This window comes from Anarrhichthys ocellatus, unplaced genomic scaffold (assembly GCF_004355925.1).
Source record: "Anarrhichthys ocellatus isolate YVR2014 unplaced genomic scaffold, GSC_Weel_1.0 scaffold21, whole genome shotgun sequence".
Taxonomy (NCBI): Eukaryota; Metazoa; Chordata; class Actinopteri; order Perciformes; family Anarhichadidae; genus Anarrhichthys; species Anarrhichthys ocellatus.
In genome coordinates, this window is record NW_022280051.1 from 413393 (window position 1) to 434188 (window position 20796).

General features: G+C 43.7%; 1 protein-coding gene across 11 annotated transcripts in view; it reads left to right on the plus strand.

The window, feature by feature from the left end:
• Positions 1 to 15572, plus strand: part of wnk1b (WNK lysine deficient protein kinase 1b) — a 73326-nt gene extending 57754 nt beyond the window's left edge. For 6 of the 11 annotated variants that reach the window (XM_031859254.1, XM_031859261.1, XM_031859262.1 and 3 more), the window contains 23 exons: positions 53 to 123; positions 256 to 406; positions 621 to 737; positions 1011 to 1121; positions 1326 to 1377; positions 1701 to 1841; positions 2667 to 3603; positions 3702 to 4021; positions 4102 to 4172; positions 4532 to 4588; positions 5299 to 5382; positions 5483 to 5516; positions 5597 to 5679; positions 5869 to 6156; positions 6272 to 6543; positions 6915 to 6990; positions 7084 to 7195; positions 8191 to 8388; positions 8772 to 8864; positions 11274 to 11315; positions 12511 to 12683; positions 12977 to 13033; positions 13222 to 15572. In XM_031859254.1, coding sequence (XP_031715114.1) covers positions 53 to 123; positions 256 to 406; positions 621 to 737; positions 1011 to 1121; positions 1326 to 1377; positions 1701 to 1841; positions 2667 to 3603; positions 3702 to 4021; positions 4102 to 4172; positions 4532 to 4588; positions 5299 to 5382; positions 5483 to 5516; positions 5597 to 5679; positions 5869 to 6156; positions 6272 to 6543; positions 6915 to 6990; positions 7084 to 7195; positions 8191 to 8388; positions 8772 to 8864; positions 11274 to 11315; positions 12511 to 12683; positions 12977 to 13033; positions 13222 to 13662 — 3981 coding nt within the window. In that variant the 3' untranslated portion in view covers positions 13663 to 15572. The other 5 variants (XM_031859255.1, XM_031859257.1, XM_031859256.1 and 2 more) reach the window with 5 other exon arrangements.
• The last annotated feature ends 5224 nt before the right edge of the window (positions 15573 to 20796 follow it).

Sequence of the window (20796 nt, forward strand, 5' to 3'; positions counted from 1 at the left end):
TGTGTGTGTGTGTGTGTGTGTGTGTGTGTGTGTGTGTGTGTGTGTGTTTCAGTCTGCCTCTCAGTCTTCAGAGCTGTCCCAGTCCCAACTACAGCCACCTCAAGTGCTCTCATCTATAGAAAGGTAATAAATGCGTTAACAAGCACACACAATGTCTGAAGTGCTCAAATATTTTCCATCACATTTCATTTTTTTGATGTTGTCGCTCACTATTTACCTCTTTGTCTCTTATTAAATATGACCTCTGTACCTCAGCGGCCACTCTGAGACTTCAGGTCTGAGTGACGGCAACGAGGGAGGAGGAGGCCGCCATGAAGGGCGCTCCACCAAGCGACATCAGAGGCGCTCTGTGCGAAGCCGATCGCGCCATGAGAAGATCTCAAAGGCGAAACTCCATGTTCTCAATGTAATAACACGTCCTATAAATCCTATAAACTCATAGTGAAACGATAAATCCTCTTTTGCACTGTACCACTGTTGGTATTTTATTGGTTGTTACAGAGTTACGAGTTTCAATATATGTAATGAGAAACATCTATGAGAGATACTTATCTGTTTACATTCAGTCTTCCATTTCTGATTGATTTTTTTTCTTCATGTATGCGTGTGTGCGAGTGTAGATTTCCAACCGAGGAGACAGGGTAGCGGAGTGTCAGCTGGAGACCCACAATAGGAAGATGGTGACTTTCAGATTTGACCTGGATGGAGACAACCCTGAAGAGATCGCCCAGATCATGGTACACACACACCATCATATTCCATCATAATACCTGAATACCTCCTTTAAAAGGCTGGAATATGCTTCACATGCCAGTATGCGTGCCATCTACTCGTTGTCACCCAAAACCACTGAAGTACACATAATTGCTGTGCTCTTGTCCTTTCATTGAGTAATCATCAGGTTCCCACACAGAGCAAAATTATACCTCAGTGGCCACGCACTGGCATAGGAAGTACAAACCAGCTTTGTTTCTGTCACATATTACAAACACACATTTTTATCACATTAGGTCCAGAGTGAGTTCATCCTGGAGAGTGAGAGGGAGTCATTCATTGAGCAGGTCCGAGAGGTGATAGAGAACGCAGATGAGAAGGGTCTGGAGAGAGACACAAACAGCCAGGTAAATACAGCGCTCATAGTCTATATTTCTTTCTCTCTTTGTGTTTTTTTTTGTGTGTTTCTTTGTTTTTTTGGGGTCGCTGGACTTCTTGATAGACAAATTGCTAAAATAGTTGCTAATATACACACTGTACAGTACACCTCTTATCTCTTTTACACCATCTATCTTTCAGTGTTTATTTCATGTTGTGTTGTTGATCTACAGATGGCAGGTGATATGGCGCAGCAGATTCCTGCCATATCTGTCCCCATGCCAGGTAAAACGAACACAATAAAAAGAATTGGAATAACAACATGCACCGGTTTAAGTGCCAGTCGAGCAACAGGGTGGCAACTGTAATCATCTGTGTCAAGCATTCCCACTGCAGGTGTTTCCTTGAGCACAGCATGAAATTCCCACAGACAGAATATTCACACAGAGATTTTCCGTACTTTCTCTGTGAAGCGTCTATTTTGTATCCACAAAGCTTCCTGTTGCTTATTTAGCGGGTTAGCTGTAGAAAAGAATAGCAGTTTGCATATTGTTCTCCCGGAGATTAACCAATAACAATGGTATGTTTTGACGTTCATCTCTCTCCAGACATCCCTCCCAGTGCAACCGCACAAGTGGTCCATTCAGCAGGTCGGAGGTTCATCGTCAGCCCCGTACCTGAAGCCAGGCTGAAGGAACAAATGTTTCCCTCATCTCCTTCTCCTGCCCGTGCACCTCCTGTTGAAATAGGTCAGGGCTGTGTGTGTGTGTGTGTGTGTGTGTGTGTGTCACACAAACAGTTCACGCTGTTTCTTTTTCAAAGGAAGGATTTGTTTAAAACCTGTCAATTTATGACCACTAAGTACTTACTTGTTGGACTTCCAGATTATAATGATTGGGAAAAATAGAAATACTAAATTAAGACCCAGGTTGCCCTGTTTTTCTTCAATTTAACTTTAACTAACACTCGCACACAATTGTGCACTAAATGACAGTGTACTCACACACTCATCAGATTACGCTTTAATGTAATAAGACAATGACATTCATTTGATTTGATACAATAGGATCCTTTAGTAGAACATTGGAATACAAAATGTTTAATTATTCTTAGTCCTTCCCAAATTTCTGAATAATCCAAAGGGGACCAAACGACAAATCCAATCAGGACCACGAGCCTGAAGGTAGCCAAACTTATAAGTGGTTAACCATCCCCCCCCCTCCACACTCTGACCTTGATTCATGCTGAAACATGTCTATCTATACCTGAACATTTTTTAACAAACCAAATAGACAGTCACTGAATTAACGGTCACAAGACTGTCAATTTTCCCTTCAAAAGAGTATTCCACTGAGTTAGTATAGCACCCCTATAACATTGTTGGAGTGAAGTTCCCCTTTAACTACTGTACCTTTGTCTCCTTTGAAAGTTGAACATATGTACATATGACCTGTCCTATGTGGAAAAATACACCCAATTTCAAACAATGAAAATGTACAAGTACAGATAGGTCAAAGATCTTAAAGTGAACACGAAGGACTTTTGGGACTAAAACAGTGTTTCTTTTTTTCCAGTTCCTCCAGCTTCAGCTCCATCTCAGGCTGCGGCCCAAGGGTTGGGGTTGTCCCACTCTGCTGGAGCAATCAGCTTACAACAGGCCTTCTCTGAGCTCAGACGGAACCAGTTTGATGCCGGACCCAGCACCGCCCCAGCTTTAATCCACTCCACCCATCCTCTTCAGCAGCCTGCAGCAGCGTCTCTCCCTTCACAGTCTAGCGTAGTCACTCCTACCGTGGATGCTACGGCTGGACTTGTCCCTTCTAATTTGAACCAGGCACAGGAGCAGGCCCCGGATGCCTCTCTTCCTCCCCCTTCCTCCTCCTCCTCCAAACCCGCTGTCGGTCTCAGCCCCCCTTGTTCCTCTTCCTCCCCTCCTCCTACTGTGGTGAATCAGTCCATCCTTCAGTCACAGGTACTACCACAGCCAGGGATACAGGCTGTGTCCCAGCCCCAAGGACAGGTGCAGGTCCAGGGGCAAGCACAAATTCAGCCCCAGGTTTTCACCCAGCCTCAGTCTCAAACTGTCCCTGCTGTCATTGCTACTTCAGTACCCTCCACTTTACCACCTGCCAGCATCTCCAGCATCCCCCCAACAATGCTCACCACCCCTCCTCCCGCCCAGGCTCTTCCTCTTGTAACCTCTCCTCCTTCCTCCACTCTTCCACCCGGTGAAGTCTCCTCCGATCATCCGTCAGTCTCTCCCCCCTCCTCCTCTACCGCTTCCCTCTCCTCCTCTGTCATCCCCACCACTGCCATCCCTGGCCCCCAGCTCGCTCCCTCTGCCGCCTCACACCCCATCCACTCTCCCCCCTCCTCCTCCTCCTCTGCTGTGGGGCTTCAGCCGGTGACCACCAGTGTTCCCTCAGTCCAACCGACCTCGGTACACTCCCAGCCGCAGACGGCGGCCCTGCCTGGGCAGACGCACACACACTGCGGGGAATGCGATGCAAGGTGAGAGATGGACGATGTGTCTTTATTTAGTCTCCTTAATTTATTTATTTATTAGGACTTGAGCAGAGTTGCCAAACATTTCTTGATATTTTTCTCAGGTGTGAGGCATTCGCTGAGTCACAAGGCAAACCGGACGACATCCAAGCTCTGGAGAAGAAGCTGCGCTCTCTCTTCATGGATCTCGGTGGAGGGGCGCCAGCTACCCAGGGAGACATCCTAGCTGCTGACCCTGCCTCTGGACCCCCTGTGGCAGGTACCTCGTCTCCATTGGGCCCCTGCTCTGCCTCCAGCACATCTGTCACCACACCTTGCTCCAGTCAGCCAGCCAATCCTCCTCAGCCCCCCTGCAGCCTGTCACTTGGGTCACCTCTTCCCATCCAGGGCCCTGGAACACCTATCTCCACCCCTGCACCGATTGGTATGTAGATTAATATGTTTGTATGTCAGGTCAGTTAACATGTGTTTTAATAATGCTGCTTACTGACTTTATTTTTTCAGTTTCTACAGTCCTCCCTGCCTCATCCTTTGGCCAGACCACTCCATCCAAACCCTCTCTATCCAGGGCACCGGTAAGTGAGCCAGTCTAGCTGTTGATGGCAATACTAGTTATTTTGATATAGTTAAAGCACTAGTCGTTGTGTTGGTTACTTAATTCTGTGGTCAGCTATCAGACCAGTGTTTTGAAGAGAAACTGCCCAGTTAATTTACAGTACTACACTTTTAAAGGTTAAGAAGCCGCAGATTATTTATTCTTTAAAAATGATAGGTGTTTGAAGATGTTTCTACTTACTTTCCTTACAATTCATCTTGCATGCAAATTTCTTTTAACATTCTCCACAACGAATGCTATTTTTAAACCTCCTCTTCAAACCTTTTTTCTCATTTCTCCCACTCTGTCTTTTCATCGACTCTCCTTCTCTGGGATTAGGCCAGTTCTCCTACTTCAGAACTCCTGCCGTCCTTCCCTGGACCTTGTCTAATACAGGTGTTTGTTTGTTTTTTGCTCATTTTTATTTTCCAATGCAATGCAACACTGTATGCAACTGAGCCTGTACTGCATGTGATTACAGTTGTGCTGTATCTGCTGTGTATGAATAGTGCTTCTGCTTTGGAAACATGAGACCTCAGACGTTATGTTTCATCTCCATCATAAATCTTACTTTTACATCCTAAACAACTAAGAACACATCACAATAAACTGTACAGTGTGTAGTGAGATATGACTTGTAGCTCTTTCATGAAATGTCTGACATTCACTTCTCATCCCTTACCTAACTCTCATGGGCGAGACGTGTCCTGTTTGATTGAGATCATTTTAATTTTAATGATTTATTTTTTTAATTGCAGTTAAAATGCTCGGGAGAATACCGTGCATGCCTTCTACGTCACCTTACCTGATTGTGTGTGGGAGTGTTGGCACAGAAGAGGGATCTGATGAATAGGGATAATGCCTTTTACAATGCGCTGGCTTCTAAAATGTACACCCACTCATATCTTCTGAATGGCAATAAAACATAATGGTGAATTATGGTTCAGCTCTAGTAACCATACATGTGTGCTTTTGGCTGATATGTGCTTGTATCGCTAATCAACTTCAGTGGCCGATCCTGGGTGTGTTTGCTTGTGTGTGGGTGTGTGTGTGTGTGTGTGTGTGTCTGTGTGTCTAAGTCTAATCGTATATCTGTCTTCTTCCAGTCCCAGCAGCCTCTGGAGGACCTGGATGCTCAGTTGAGGAGAGCACTGAGCCCAGAGACCGTTCCTGTCACCACACACACACAGGTAAACACACGCGCACACACACACACGTTTGGATATTACTCATACTTGCATTGTATTTCACTGACACTGCTCAGTACTAACTCACTTTCTTCTCTTACAGTCTCACAGTGGCATACCTTCAGCGGGACAACCAAGTATGTATAGAAATCGATGTGTCGGTCTCTATAGCTGCTGTTTATCTGTCCGTCTAATATTTTGAACATCTGTCTTTAAGTTCCCTTCTCTCTGGAGGAAGCAACTGGGTCGTCTTCTGGTCCTCCTCATCCTTCAGGTGGAATCAAACTGGGAAGATTTCAGGTAAGATTACTCTACACTACAGACCATTCATGAATATCTACGCATTTCCTTTTCAAAGGGTCTAAGGGAGACATAATGAATGTTGTTAGAGGTCTGTTATAAACCTTTAATTTCAGGTTGCCTGAATTTGTGGATATTAAGTTGTATCTGTTGCATTGTCCCCTTTCCCTGACTCCTGTCGCCGATTAGGTCTCGTTGGCTACCGAAGCTCCTCCTGTCCAACGACCAGTGTGCACTGAATCTTCCTCCACCCCCTCCTCCTGCTCGTCCTCTTCCTCGTCGTCTTCCTCCAGTCTCTCCAGCCCGGAGAATACACTGCACAAGGATTCCTCGTCTCCTCTGAGAGGGGGAGGAGGACAAGGAGGAGATGTTGTGGACGGACTCCCCCAGCGGACTCTGGGAGGGTCACACCACCCCTCCCCCCTCACCTCACCCTGCCCCTCTCCTAAGCCCACCACGACCATCGGACGCTTCCAGGTATTTCCTGTTTCCTGTTTTTGATCTAGTAGTGTAATGGGTGAGGGGGTTCCTTTGTTTGTCCCACTATCCATTCATTCATTATTTCATTGAATATTTTGTTCTTTTATTTCAGGTTACCACCAACCCAGAGGCCCGTGTTGGTAGATTCTCAGTCAGTCGTGCCCAGGAGCAGAGCCTCGAGTCCAGGCAGACGCCTCCACCCGCTGCCCAGGCTGCTAATGGTCCCAGTAATTATGGGCAGTTTTTGAGTCCAGACTCTCCTCTTAAAGCCTCGCTGCCCAGTCTGAACAACAACTCCTTTAATAACTCCTACATCAGCAGTGACAACGACTCCGAATTTGAGGATGAAGACTTTAAACTGGAAGTCAGCCACCTCAGAGAAAAGTAAGTCATCCCATCCTCTCTTCCCAAACATCTCTGAGAAAAGACAGTTCTGTTATTCCATCAACCCTCTCCTCTTTCACCTTCCATCACCTCTTATTTAGTGTTGAACTGCTTTGAAATAAACTAGATTTTGTTTTCTTCTGTCTTCTATTTATGTGCCCCTCAATAATAGAAGGCTGTGCTCTGCTTCCTCTTTCCTCCTCTTCCTCTTTCCTCACCCTCAAGAATGAGGTTAACCACCCACGTTCCATGAATGTTCTTCCTTGAACACTTGGCCCTCCTCCTCTCTCCTCGCTTCCTCGCTCTCATTGTCTTTCTTTTGCTTGTCAAATTCCTCATATATATTTTTCATTCCCTCTTTCTACCACCAGGCACATGCGTGAGATTCAGGCCCTGCACTCCCGCCAGAAGGAGGAAATAGACGGTCTCTTTACCAAGCTGGGAAAGGTAACTCACACTGGCTGCATCTGTCCGAACACTACAAACGGTATCTCGTACGGTATATAGCAAGTCACCCCCCTTTCCTGGTACTCTGTGTAGGTCCCTCCAGTTTTAGGCTCGACTGGCAGGAGGAGACGTCCTTCCAAAAGCAAATCCTCCAAATTATCCAGAACCAGCTCCATGCACAGCAGCAAGAGTCCGTTACAGCCAGGTAGGCTCTTGTTTAAACATTTATGTTGAAGAGTTGGTTCACCCAAAGCTCAGAGAAGCATGATTTGTTGCTTATTTCTAGTGGTTACTAGCCATGCTGTGGTTGGTTTTATTTGTCCAGGATTTGAGATATTCATCTTTAAGATTTCTGCCTCCACCCCGACACAATGGTGGTACATAAGAGTTGGTGTATGTTGCTCACAGCACCAGATATAACAGCAGCATGTCTTTTCAGAAAGAGAACTGAAAATAGTTGACATTGACACATTTGTCCAAGACTTTCGTTTATGACAAAACCTGCAAAACCAACGACATCATCCTCGACTGTTTAGTGCTGATTAGCAAATGTTAGCATGCTAAACGAATATGTTAAACATTACCTGATCGACATCAGCATGTTAACATTGGAAGAGTGAGTATGGTAGCATGTTGACGTTAGCATTTAGCTCAAGCAATGCTTTACCCGTAGAATGTCCAATGTCACATAGCTGTAGACTGTTGACCTAGTTTAAATCACATTTCTGAATGTTTTGGGCAATACAAATGAGATTCCACTCATCTCACTAAAACCTGGACAAATTAAACCAAAAAATATCATTCTAGCTAGATACCAACAGACCAAAGTGAGACGATGTGTAATTTTTTGACATTTAGTTAAACTGACATCTTTAGTCCTAAACTTCAGCCAGGATGGTCAAAAGACGTTTACCCTAATGTTACACTGTCTCTCTGTTTATGCATGCATGTGCACGTGTGTGTTGTGTGTGTTGATGTGCTTGGTTACACGCTGGTGCAGGGTCAAAGCTTGAACATTTCTGACTGCTTTCACCATCTGTCTCTCTTTGTGTGCTTGTGTGTGTGGGGGTGTGTCTATGTAAATGTCTACGGTGACTGGTGTCCTATTTGTCCATTATCTTTGTGTTTGTGTGTCTCTGGTCGCTCCGGTGTGTCGTTACTGCCCTGTCCTCTCCTGCCCATGCCTTGTGCTGTCTCCAGGCAGCACTTTATCCGCCCAGAGCGTCCCCGCCATGTACCCCGGCCAGCTGGCTCTGTTAACCCCCGGAGGATTAGCCGATTCGTGCAGCAGTACTCTGCTCCAGCCACTCAAACCCTCTGCCTCCAGCAACAACCTGTGTTCGGCCTACACCAGCGAGGCGGCGCTCTCTCTGCCCAGCCTCTGTGCTCCCACCCCAGGTAGGCACGCAGTCTGCAGCAGGCCTCACGAGCTTCCCCACAACATTAGAAATACTTTGCATAAATGCACGCAGTTGGTTTGTCTTCACTCGCTCACAAATCACATCTTTCTCCATCTGTTTCTCGCTCTGTGTAAAGCAGTGTGATGGCTAACTGACTGTTACATTCTTCCTTTGTATTCCTTCACCTGTCTCTCTCCTTCCTTCTCTTCTATATTCTTGTCTTACGTACGTCCTGTCTGTCTCTATGTCCCTGTTTTTCTTTGTCTTTTTGTTGCTCTCCTCATTTTCTCTCCCTTTATCATCTTCACCTCTACCTTTCTCTTGGTCTCCCCTCTCTTCTTTGCACTCTCCTTTCCTCTCTTCCCTCCTCCCTCTCTTCAGGCTGTGTAAAGTTCAGCTGGGGTTCGGAGCGTTTGGCCTTCAAGCCTGGCGGCAGGAGGACGCGCTTTCTGAGTACGCCCTGCTTGGCTCTTTGTGTGTAACGCTTTATTTCTTTGCTCTTCTCTTTTTACCCGTTGTCCTTACTTACTTTTGTTCTTGTTTTTGGACTCCTATATCTGTCAAGTCACAGTCGTCCTGTCTTCCCGTGGGTTTCCTTCTTTGATGGAGGAAGACCCTCTGCTTGTGATATCACAAGTGTCCTGCAGAAAACTGGTGTCTCCAATAAATTCAGCTTCTCAGGCATTAATAGAAAATATGCATGCATGCTAATACTTTTAAACCTGAGAGCTGTCTCACTGCCTCAGTTGGGATTCAAGTTATCTGCTCAAAATTACCAGCCAAACTAAATTTCTTTCTGAAAACATGAAAGAACATCTGCACAATGTTGCTCCTTTAAGTACAATTTGCTGGCACAGCCACAAGAAAATAAAGATACAGAGGAACAAGGGAAAATTAGAGATAAGAGCTTGCTGCAGGATACAGAAAGTTAGCCTAATGACAAACATCCCAAAACTTCCCATAGTCATCTTCACTTACATTTTAAAATACTTTTCATTCCACTCTCTCAGTATTCTTTCTTCCTGTCTTTCCTTTGACATAGTCGTCCTTGACAAACAGGTCATTCCCTAACTTGTGCACTTTTAGCTGCAGAGAATAACAGCATTGCCAAAAACAAAATAATAAGCATCAGAATTGATAGAAAGGACTCAGCAAACCTGTCTAAAAGTAATACTTTAAAAGGCAGTCAACAAATTGCACTGCCATTTTCAGCAAGACCTGTTTGTTTCTAGAGGCCATGTGGAATTTACCAGCCAAAACACAGTAAAGCAACTGTGAGGTTCTATGACATGGAACTTACATTAGTGACTGGGAAGTCGTTGTAATCCTTACGATATCGGTCCTGGTTGATTTGGCGACGAACAGAGGTACTGCTGGTAACATCAAGTGCAGTTAAATACACACTATTTGAGTAATTGCTGTGTAATAAAGAGAGAAGAGCAACTGGTGCATCTGTTTACAGTTCAACTTTTTTTTAAAGTCAGTCACAAATGAGTGCAATGTAACCAGATTGCATGAAACAAGTTAGGTCCCTGGGAAATAAAAAAAATGCAGCTAAAATGCAAATTCTTTCAAATTGCTTCATTGTGCAGCATGTTCACATTTTAGCCAATGAGATAATTCTCCACGACAACTAGCTTGATAAGGAGCGTTTCATCTCTAGTCCTAAGTTAGAAATCGATGATGCGGTTTTGTTTGTGCGTCCGTCTGAATTTCAAATCCTGACTGCTTCCATTTCTAACTTTTCCTTCTGTGAAAACAAGCAGACTAACGAGGAAAGACAAGTGGACACCTGATGACTTGAGATTTGTGCCGTACAGTTTTTAATAGATTTATTATTTCTTTTGATCAAACTTGGTTAATTGCAATGACTCATTTGTTTAAGCACAGTTCTGTGCATCAGTCTCTTTATTTTGTGATCATCTCTTTTCTTTGTCCTAAGTAATATTATAATCAGAATATGTAGTCTTGGGTAAAGTTTATGTGCATCATGAAGACATGTTTATGAATGCTTCTGAACCCTCTGCAGCTCAAACCCTTTCTCTCTCTGCCTTACTCCTTTCCCTCACTCCCTTTCCTCACCCCTCTCTCCCTCACCTGTTCCCTGTCACTGCACAGCCAGGAAGGGAAAGAGACAGACCTGGGTCTTCCTGTTCGCAAAGAGGAAGAAAACATTGCATTGACTTGATCATTCATGTAAATGATCCTGACAACAAGGCATTTTGTTTCACCTCATTCTTTTTAAATGGCCAAATCAGAGACGTGTGCAGCAACTCGGAGGTCTGGAAACAGGGTGCTTTGATAAATATGAATCTTAATTTGGACCCAGATCTGGAACGGCCCTTTGAGCTGTAGAGAGGACTCGGAATCACATGAGAACCGGGGGTTGGTTATCAAAATCGTCTTCACGCCACAGTACACAGACAAGACTTTGAGGCAAAAACTCAGTTTTGATTTGCTGTTAAACACAAGTATTATAACCAAGAACTTTGGTTACAAAATATTAATAATCCAGTATTAACTGCTCTGTTGTTGCTGCAGTAAGTGGGCTTAAAGTTGGTGTCTGCACTTCCTCAGAAGGTTGTCTTCATATCTTTGGCATTGTCTAAAGACAAACATCTGTGGTCAACCTTTCTCACAGTGCAGAGTACAGAACGCTCACCATTTTATACATCTAAAACTGCACACGAATGCTTCACAGGGCACTGTGTTACAGGTACTGGGCTCAGTGTAAAGATGTTTTTGGGCAACTCAACCCCCAACGTGTTGTTTATTGACAAGTTCAAATAATCCTACTTGGATGCATTGTGTTTGGTTGTCGGGTGTTGTGGTTTAACTCTGACTCTCTCCCAATCCTCCAATCGTTGTCTTCCGGCCGCACAGGGAAGATGGTGAAAAAAGTCTGCCCCTGCAACCAGCTCTGTAGTAATTATCTCTCTTTTTGGTCTTTCCTCCCTCCATCGATGTCCTCTTCCATCCTTGCACTTGCTCTCCCATGCTTCCTCCTGCTCTCTAATGTCCTTTAGATTCCCACTTTGATCCTCTGCCAGATTTGAGATCAGTTCGATTCAGTTATTTCAGCTACTGAAACGTTGTATTTTCAATGTAGACGTTTTGACACCCACTTTGAAGACTGAAATGACTGAATTGACCAGCCATCACAGATTCAAGCTGACAGTGCATGCACCTGCAAGCTCTCACACACACACACACGCACACATGTTCAAACACACACTAGCACATCTGAACAGCTGTTCGCTACTCTGTCCGCTCCCTTTTCCTCTCCTCCCTCGTCATAAATTGTGGTCTTGACTACATTGCCCAGAATTCCATTCTGCTGCAGTCAGTCATGACTCAGCGTCTCCTCATTCTTATTTTCCTCCATTTTATTTAGCATGACATGCCAGTTTTCTGTCAGACCAACTGTAATCCCTGCATATTATCTCTTTTCTCGTGTAATATCTGACACAATCAGATCTGTGTAGTGTGATTACAGCCTGGATTAAAGCTATAGTAAAGGAATGATGACAAAGAAACTACATACAGGGGGAATTATTATGTGGTATTCATTATTCATGAGTAAAGTCACAATAGCAAATCCTATTAATCCTAATGTTTGATGCTTGAGTGCCATCTTATGGTCAAACAGACACGAGATCAGCGATACACGGGGAAACTGTGATCGACAGCAGGCCTGCCTCAGCATTGATTCTTGTTTGTTGGAGCGTCTTGAGGGTGAATGCTGCTGCTGGGCATGTCAGCTTTAAAGGTTACCCAGTGTACCACTAACCCGAAGCAATGGGACTCTTGAGAGAACGCCATGTTTCATATTCTGAAATGGGCTTAGTTTTGGACACATAAAAGTGTCCATGGTGTGTTTTAATATGCTGCTCTAGTATCATTATTTCTACCATTACAACTAAACAATATAACGAACATGTCGACATGCTGACCTACCCTAAAAACTCTGTCCCGACCATGCAACGCCCTTTTTTTTTCATGGTCAAGACAGGAAGTGCATTCTCATTCATTCAGATAACATCAATTGTCATCTTCTATTTTGAACAAATATCTCACATCCTTTGCTCTTCTCCTCCTCTCTCTCCACCTCCCTCCACAGGGACTAATAGCACCAATGCAGTGAGCGGTTCAGGCGCTTTGGGTCACAGCCAGGGGGGTTCTCAGTGTCTGCCCCCAAACATGTCAGCCCCCCACCAGAGGAAAGGAACCTTCACCGATGACCTCCATAAACTGGTGGACAACTGGGCCAGAGATGCCATGAACCTCTCACAGGTTTACTGCCGTTTTATGGTTCAATTTATTTGACACACAAAATGTTTCTTCAGCAATGACTCACACATTCTAGTGACCAGTTCAAAGCTGAAGGACAAAGACGGCAAATGCTTAAGTCTTCCAAGCTCTGGGAGCATCCAGTAGTAGATTGTTCCAGGCTGCTTTTTAAGAAATGTGAAACACGAGGGCCTCAAACTCTCCCGCTGTCTTTATATAGTGATCCTTCAGGAGAAATAAATGTGTGTTTGATAAAGTAATGCACAGATGAGTAAACTGAACTAACTTTTTTTCAGGGGAAGAGGAGTGCCAAACAGCTGCAGCAGGCCCCAGTACAGGGACATAGCTACGAGGTTAGTTCCCCGAGATGCATGTTTTCCAAATTTACATTTTTAAAATAGTGTTGAATTTGTGTCTTAGTCTGATAATTATTCCTTAAGGGATATCTACCAAATGAGAATAAGATTATTGGAAAGGTCTTTGAAAAATAAACATCTGCTTGACCGAGCAAGTCTAAAATGTAAAGTGTCCATCTCTCCAGGTCATCCAGTCAGCCAGTCTGGGCAGGAAGTTCTCTGCTCCCAGCCAGCTGTGTCCCAGCAGCATTGGAGGTTCAGCCCACCTCTCTACAAACTCCAACACTGCTACCTCTCTGGCCCCCCGCAAGGGCTCCCTGTGCCACCCCCCTGCCTCCTCCGCCCCACCTCAACCCCAACCTCCCCAGTTCAGCCACTACACTCCCACTGCCGCCTACAGCGCTCAATGGTCCGGTCCGGCTCACGGCCTGTCAAACCCAAACCAGGCCCCAACACAGCCTGGGCCTCTACTGGTCAGCACCTCCCAGCCGCTGGGCCCCTACCCCACCACGGTTGGTGGACAGGGCCAGATTCCCGGGCAGGGGCCCCACCAGGCTTTCCATCTGACCAACTCTCTCCACAAGTCAGTCAGCAACCCAGGAGGACCCAACATGAGGACCACGTAGGACTGGGGGAGAGGGCTGGTTTGAATCACGGCCTGACTGGACCGGACTGGTGTGGAGAGAGTGTTGCGGGCTTGATCGGCTGGGGAGGATGGAAGAACTGGAGGAGCGTGGAGAGCGAGGAGTTTGAAGTGACAGAAGCTGACCCGTTCCAAGAATAGAAAAGAGAAAAAAAGGAAATGAAGAGGAGCAAAGAAATCAGGAGTGCGTTGAGGCCAACTCGCCAAAGTTTGTGTGATGCGTCTCACCTCTGCATCCATCCATGTCTGTGTGTGAGAAGCTGTCACAGACACAAATGCAGTCACTCTGTTTGACTGTGGGTTTGTGGCAGAAAGCCAAATGCTCAAGGGTAACGGAGAAGACTCATGAGTGCAATGTTAAAAGGCCAAAGAGGTTTTGACAGGGTGCCGGATTGGCGTTAATTACTGTTGGTGTGTGAGGTGTTGTGTATGCGCACTCATGGCTCGGTCACACTTGTTCCATTTCATGCTGAGTATCAAGATAATCTCAAGCACTTAAAGACAACGGTAACATGCAAACATGCAGTTTTTCCAAATTTAATACAGAAAAGAGATAACTGGTGGATGCAGAGGGGAGCATGGCTGGCCATCGCGTTAAGTGTTCAGTGTCGACATCAAACGATGCACAAGAGGCTCTGAAATGGAGCACTGGCCGGGTTTCATCCAGCTGTTTGCATCCCTTAAATGTATGCTTTAAAGGACGGAGGCACATAGCGGCAGTAAAAGCTTTAATTTCAGATAAGAGCCTCATTGAGAGATGTTCAGGGTGTTTAGGAAGTGTTTTTTCTTCAGTATTCAGAATTTGGAAATGTTTTCTCAATTCAAAGCACAAAAGAAAATCAAGAACAAATCAAACACATTGAGAAATCAAAACGCCTCAAACTGAGCCTGGTTCAGAGTCGATGCAGTCCGGCACTCGGTGGTGTTTTGATTCGTCGGCTTGAGGAAAAGTCGTGACAGCTACTCCTCTGTTACCTTCTGTGTCTTGTTCCTCCCTTGTTCTGACGAGCCGTTCAAACAGACGGAGAGAGATGGAGAAAAAAAAAAAACGGTGGAGGAAGAAGGAGAGCAGCGAGAGAATGTTTGCATTAAATAATAGTCAAACACCTCGTCTGTTTCCCAGTCCACTGCTTGCTTTAGCAGCACACTGGCTGTGTGTGCGCCGCGACTGAAGTACCGAACGGACCGGACAGATGCCTCTGCACATCAAGCGCCTCTTCACCGTCACGACTCCACCTCTCCCTCCATCCCTCTCTCCGCCTCTCTGTTGCCATTTGAAGCAATAACAGCAGAAACCTTTTAGAGAAACAAAAAAAAAAGCCCAAACATGAGAGAACTCAACGTGAAAAAGTGGCCTTGTTAACAGAATAATATCAGAGTCCCTGTACAGTTTGTGTCTCTGTTTATTTTTTAGAATGTCAGCCATGATGATTCCATTTTGTTGTTTTATTTTGGTTTTGTTTTGTTGGGTTTGTTCTGCTTGCTGCCCCCAGCTAGCAATCTTGACACACACACACACACACACACACACACATAATACACGACATTCACATAAATACACACCCCTGCATACACAGCCAGACTTGTGTAAATACACACACATTGTTGGAGGCGTAGCAGCCGTTTAACAGACACTCGCAGACTAATGCCTCAGTTCTTTGTGTCATTAGGGTGGTTTCAACATTTGTGTTGAAATGATTGCAATGTACATTGTTGTTAATGATAATTATTCTATTTAAAAAGAAACAAAAACGTGTTCTGTTGATGGACCTGTTATACGCGCACATCGGTGTACGATGTGGAGACACTGTGATTATTCTTTATTATTAGCAAATGTTGTTGGGCGACATAACTTTTAGGGTGAAATATCACAAATAAAAAACATTTAAAAAGCTTACAGAGAAACGGTTCGGGGTCCTTTCACTTTCAATTCACTGCTTTCAGCGAATGGATTCTCAGAGATGTGAAGATTGAGAACGCCTCTGTTCAGTAATCGTCCTCACACTCTGTGACGGAGGACTCGCTCTGAAACAAACGCCTTACCAACAGCTAATCAACCGCAGTGTCGGTTCCTTTTTTATTACTGATTGAATTGAAAGTCGAAACTGACCTCCAAGCCTGATTATTAGTGACCGGCAGGATAGTTGATATTTAGATAATAAAGTAATGCTAGCTATTTTTTTTTCTTAATCCAGTACTTGTATATCAGACACTTTAAATCGCCCTCCTCTTCCCTTTTGTCCCTGTTTTTGTTAGATGAATGTGAATGTATAAACCAATGGTGTCCATTTGTATGTACTTGAAGAAAAGAAAAAAAAAAAAAAAAAACTGTTTTTTTTTTTTTTTTTCCCCCCCCCCCCCCCCCCCCCCCCCCCCAGAGCCTCCGGGGAACACTGGAGGAACTTACTAGTGCCTTGCATCCTTCCTGTTGCTTGTTTCTTTTGGGGTTGAGGACTTGGGGTTAAAGTAAGCACACTCGACAGCATGTGTGGAGAGTTGTTTTTGTTTTTTTTCGGGGGTGTCACTTTGTAGACAGTGGTGATGATTGGACCTGGTGTGAGTGGAGCCGGCAATGCAGTAGATTGGTGCGGATGCAGTATTAATGGCTGCTGTTAGCTGCTACTGTGTGTGTGTGTGTGTGTGTGTGTGTGTGTGTGCGCTCTTCTGCTGGTTTGTGGTTCATTCTTTTCGGTTTCAGCTAATTGAGTGTGTTCTCCCCAAAACGCAAGAGTTGTTCCCCAACTTATCTCTTTGAATTGATAGAGAGATGAATTGACCCCAACTCAAAACAAACCAGTGAGATTGTCCACTTAAGATAGAAAAAGGGCCACCATTTGAAGTCCGTGTTTCTGTGGAGTGAGGCCCGTTGCTGTGCTTCACACGAGGCCCGACTGTATCCGAGGCCCGTTACACCACCAACATGATGAAAGATGGAGGGAACATTAGAGGTGTTCAGTGACATTTTTATTTTCAGGGTTTTAAATGTAGATATTGAGGGGAGAAGTGGGCAGGAATGTCTTGTTTTCAGTTTGAAGGAGGGAGTTGTTGAAGGTTGTGTTTGAAGCTTGGACCACTCTGTCTTTTAGAGGCACAGGTGCAGCATAAAGTCAGCAGAAGACACATTGATACAGTGAACTAAAGTTGATGCATCTCTAGTGTAGATTTAGTTTTTACCAAAAGTCCAGTTGGCTTGTAAAATGGTGTGAGTAGCTACCATCGGATTCTGAGTCAACGGTTGCTGAATCCTGATTGGTGCGACCCAACTGAGCCGAGAAGAGAACACGGAAATACAGAAACCTCTCCAGTAAAATAACCAAAACTGTCCAAACGCTGGCATGAACTAGTGTTTTCATGTCGGAACCCATCACTCATACTTCATGTAAACCTTTGTTATCCAATTAGGAAAGATGTCGGCTATCTAATCATTCAATAATCCAAAAAAACCCATTTACAAAGCCAGCAGAACTTTACTGTCTTTCCAACAGATTTGGTTGGGAATGCCTCCTCATCTGAGAATCGCTGCTATCAAGCAGAAAAGGTCTGAATATTGTCTCATTCACGGCTATCCTCACCGTAGGTTTCTGAAGCGGCACCGTTGGGGGGGAATAACAGGTTTTACTCACTGAAACGTCGAAGCCAAACATTGAAGCATTTAGACGTATTTGCGTGTCACAGCTGTAGAGGTGGTGGTGGTGAGAATGACTGAGAGCACGGCGGTGGTTATGATGGTTGTGCTGGTGGTGATGACGGTTGAAACGATGGAAGTGATGATGGCGGTTTTTAGATTCAAGGCCTTTGACACCCTGTCTCTTTTCTCTTTTCATTTGTCCGTGCAGGTGAAACATATCTGGTACAAACTTTGACATTCACTTAAAACATTTAGTTTTGTTGTTGTTGGGAGATGAGTGTTCTGGATTCACTTAAAAACATGAAAAGGTTACTTTGTACAAACAATACACACATTGCTTTTGCTCATTTATTGGGGATATTTTCAGTTTCTCATGAATAATAATGCAACATTTTTACTACTAGGCAAGTTTGGTTGAAGCTGTGAATACTAATTGAGCCACTTTGCTTTAGTTCTGGTTATCAGGATCTGTCAAAAGAAGTCAAACCTTTGACGACGCCACCCACTCAGTGCCATGTCGCTTTTTTTGCCAGTGGAGTGAAAACATCAGAGGTAAAGAATTTAGAAAAAGTAAATTCAGTGTATTTTTTACTGCTTTTACTCACTGGAGCTCTTTTAGTTGCCAGGTATCACCCTGGATTTCCACTTTGCAGTTGCTCGAGCCTCAAATGATTTCCACAGTACAAGTTTGATCCTATTTTGCTGTGTCTCTACTACATGATTACTATGAAAGAAATGCCTATTGTGCAGTGGCTACAATGCAATATTATTTAAAGTTACAGTACGCTGTCGAGCTCTGAGGTTACAGTTTGGTTTGACAGTTATGTCCCCTGCTGGAGGACTCCTTTTCTTTTCTTTTGTTTTAAAGCTCTAGATTTAAACATCAGTGGGTGCAATTATTGTGAAGTTTCCTTTGTTGAGTTGTGGTGTAAGGACTCTTACTGTGAAAGGCTTGAGAGTTATCCAGTGTGGGCACACTTATTGTGAAGTTTCCTGAATTTAAAGTGGGAAGGTAGGATTCCTTTTCTGGCGACACACACGTACAGTTTAGCAATTCTTGTTTCAAACTTGCTCACATTCAACTCAGTTTGTGTTTTCACAGTTTTTGTGTGGTTAGCACTTGCTAACCTTTATGCTTTTTTACTGTAGAAGTGCCCACGTGTAAAAAAACAACAAAAAGCCTTTCAGTGCACCAACAGATCCAGACACACAAACACACACACCGATGGATTCAGTGCATCTCCTTGCTGTTTCATGTAGCTTGCTTCTGTGGAATAATGTCGAGTCTCAAGCACAGCAACGGTTTCTCTGTTACTGAAAACCATTTTCTCAACATGTTAATTAAATATCTTTCTGGTTTCTCTGATGCTCTTCTGTTTTTTTTTTTTTGGTTGTTTTTTTCTCTCAATTATTCTCACTTATCAGCAGTTTTAATGTCTGTAGCGGCACCACTCTTAATTCAGTGGTTTCATTTTTCTGTATCGTGTTTGACATTTTACAAAGTGGTGGGATTAAAAAAAAACACAATGTATGAATGAATGAAAGAAAAAACAACAAAATACATGTAAAGAGTCATCGGCAGCCTTTAACGGTATGTTTTGCACTAAGTATAGAGTGTTCAAGCTTCATATTAAAAATAAACCTTTGCGCTACAATACAATGAAATTTGTTACTTTATTTGTAAAAACTTAATAAATAAAAGTTGTTTTAAATGAATTGGAGTGGCTGGACTATAAATCAATATGACGGTTGGAATGAAATGAAATCATGTATCTCTGCTGTTACTACCCCGTCAATAAGAGAAGACAAACAGCTTTGTCTCATCTTTTTGTTGCAGTTACTTATCCGTTCCACTTGGCTGCAGCACGTATCTTTGGTAACTGTATAACCTGGAGGCCTCTTGCCTCGGGGCTAATTAGGAAACATTTGTGAGGTGTGAATCTGTGCTTATTATCCGTCACCATGGAGAGAATTGAAAATAACGTCAGTCCAGAGAAAAAGAGGCCCGAGGAAGGAAGGAAAAGGAGACTTCCTGGTACATTAAAACAATACATTTGCATCATTCAGTCTTCCTGCTGGGATACGAACACTACACTGCAAAAACATTGCACACTTTGGGATTGGGATGTTAATCTGCACTGAGCCTTGTCAAACTCGGGGGAAGGTATTTTGTCAAGTTAAATATAAATGTATATGTTTAAAAACATATTTTTACTTACTACTGAGGAATTTACTCGTCCTGGCGATACAAAAAAAAAAAACGGATATTTAGGACTTTCATAGCATGTAATAAAGTTGATGAGCCTGAATATAAAACACTATTTTTTATTTTAATTCTATTTGTGTTGCAGTGTAGGGCTTTGTTATCAGGCTGCTGTGAACCACGGCCAAGTGCAGCGTTTACAGGTGAACTCGCACAAGATCCAGAGGTCAGATTACTCGAGCTTAGTTGACAGTTATTATTGTTCTGGTCATGTTTTTATTTAATGACTATGCTATCTGAAATAACAATAATAATGCTCATAAAATGCTTCTCTGTTCTATTAGATTCCCTGAAGATTCATGTGGATGACGAGACAAATGTACACACACACACAAACTGTTCACACCATAAACTACAATGTCTCACATTACCCTTTCAACGCAGACCTCCCACATATATCTGTCGTCTTTAAGCTTGTGTAAAAAAAAAAAAGTACCTCCATAAGTCCAAGACGCGGACAGAGTGAGAAAGCATGATCACGCACCCCATGCTGGTACATTGTTATTTTTACTACAACTGATGACAGTGTGATGCTTTTCTGATTCATGTATATTCCTCTTTTTTTTGGGCTTCCCAATCTTACAGGAAACCACTAACATTTAGGTTCCTGTTGAGCTGAATTTTGGGAGTTACCCTTCAATGTGGCCTGAGGACAAGAATGACCCTGCTTACACAAGAAGGTGAGTAATTAAAGTCACTGAGGATTGATGCCAAGGTCTGTTGTCCACAAAGGTTGATTAGCTCGCATATGACTTGAGGTGATGTAAGACGACTTTTTTTCTAAAGTAGAGCCCATCTGATAAACTGTCTGGGACGATGTATCATCTGATTTTATCTCATTTTAGAAATTAAAAAAACATGAGGTAATGAAGAAACTGTTATTACATAGTTTGTCCACCAGAGAGCACTGACAAGTCGATTTTTCAGCTGTAAAATCAATAGACTCGTTTTCAGATGTATTATCATCGTTATTAATATCATATCCAATATTGACTGTGAGCTGTATAAAGGACTCCAAAGTCCTGAAGTAGATTTGAGTCGGAACTAGTTGCATCTGGTCACAGAACAAGAGCCAATGTGGCATTCTGACTGTAACTGTCAGCGCCCAAGGTGATGACCATCTATTGTTTATAAGAAAGACATGCAACACACACACACACACGTGTAAACAGTCTTGCACAACATAATTATACATAAATACAGGATGTGACCCCTTTCAGTTCTGC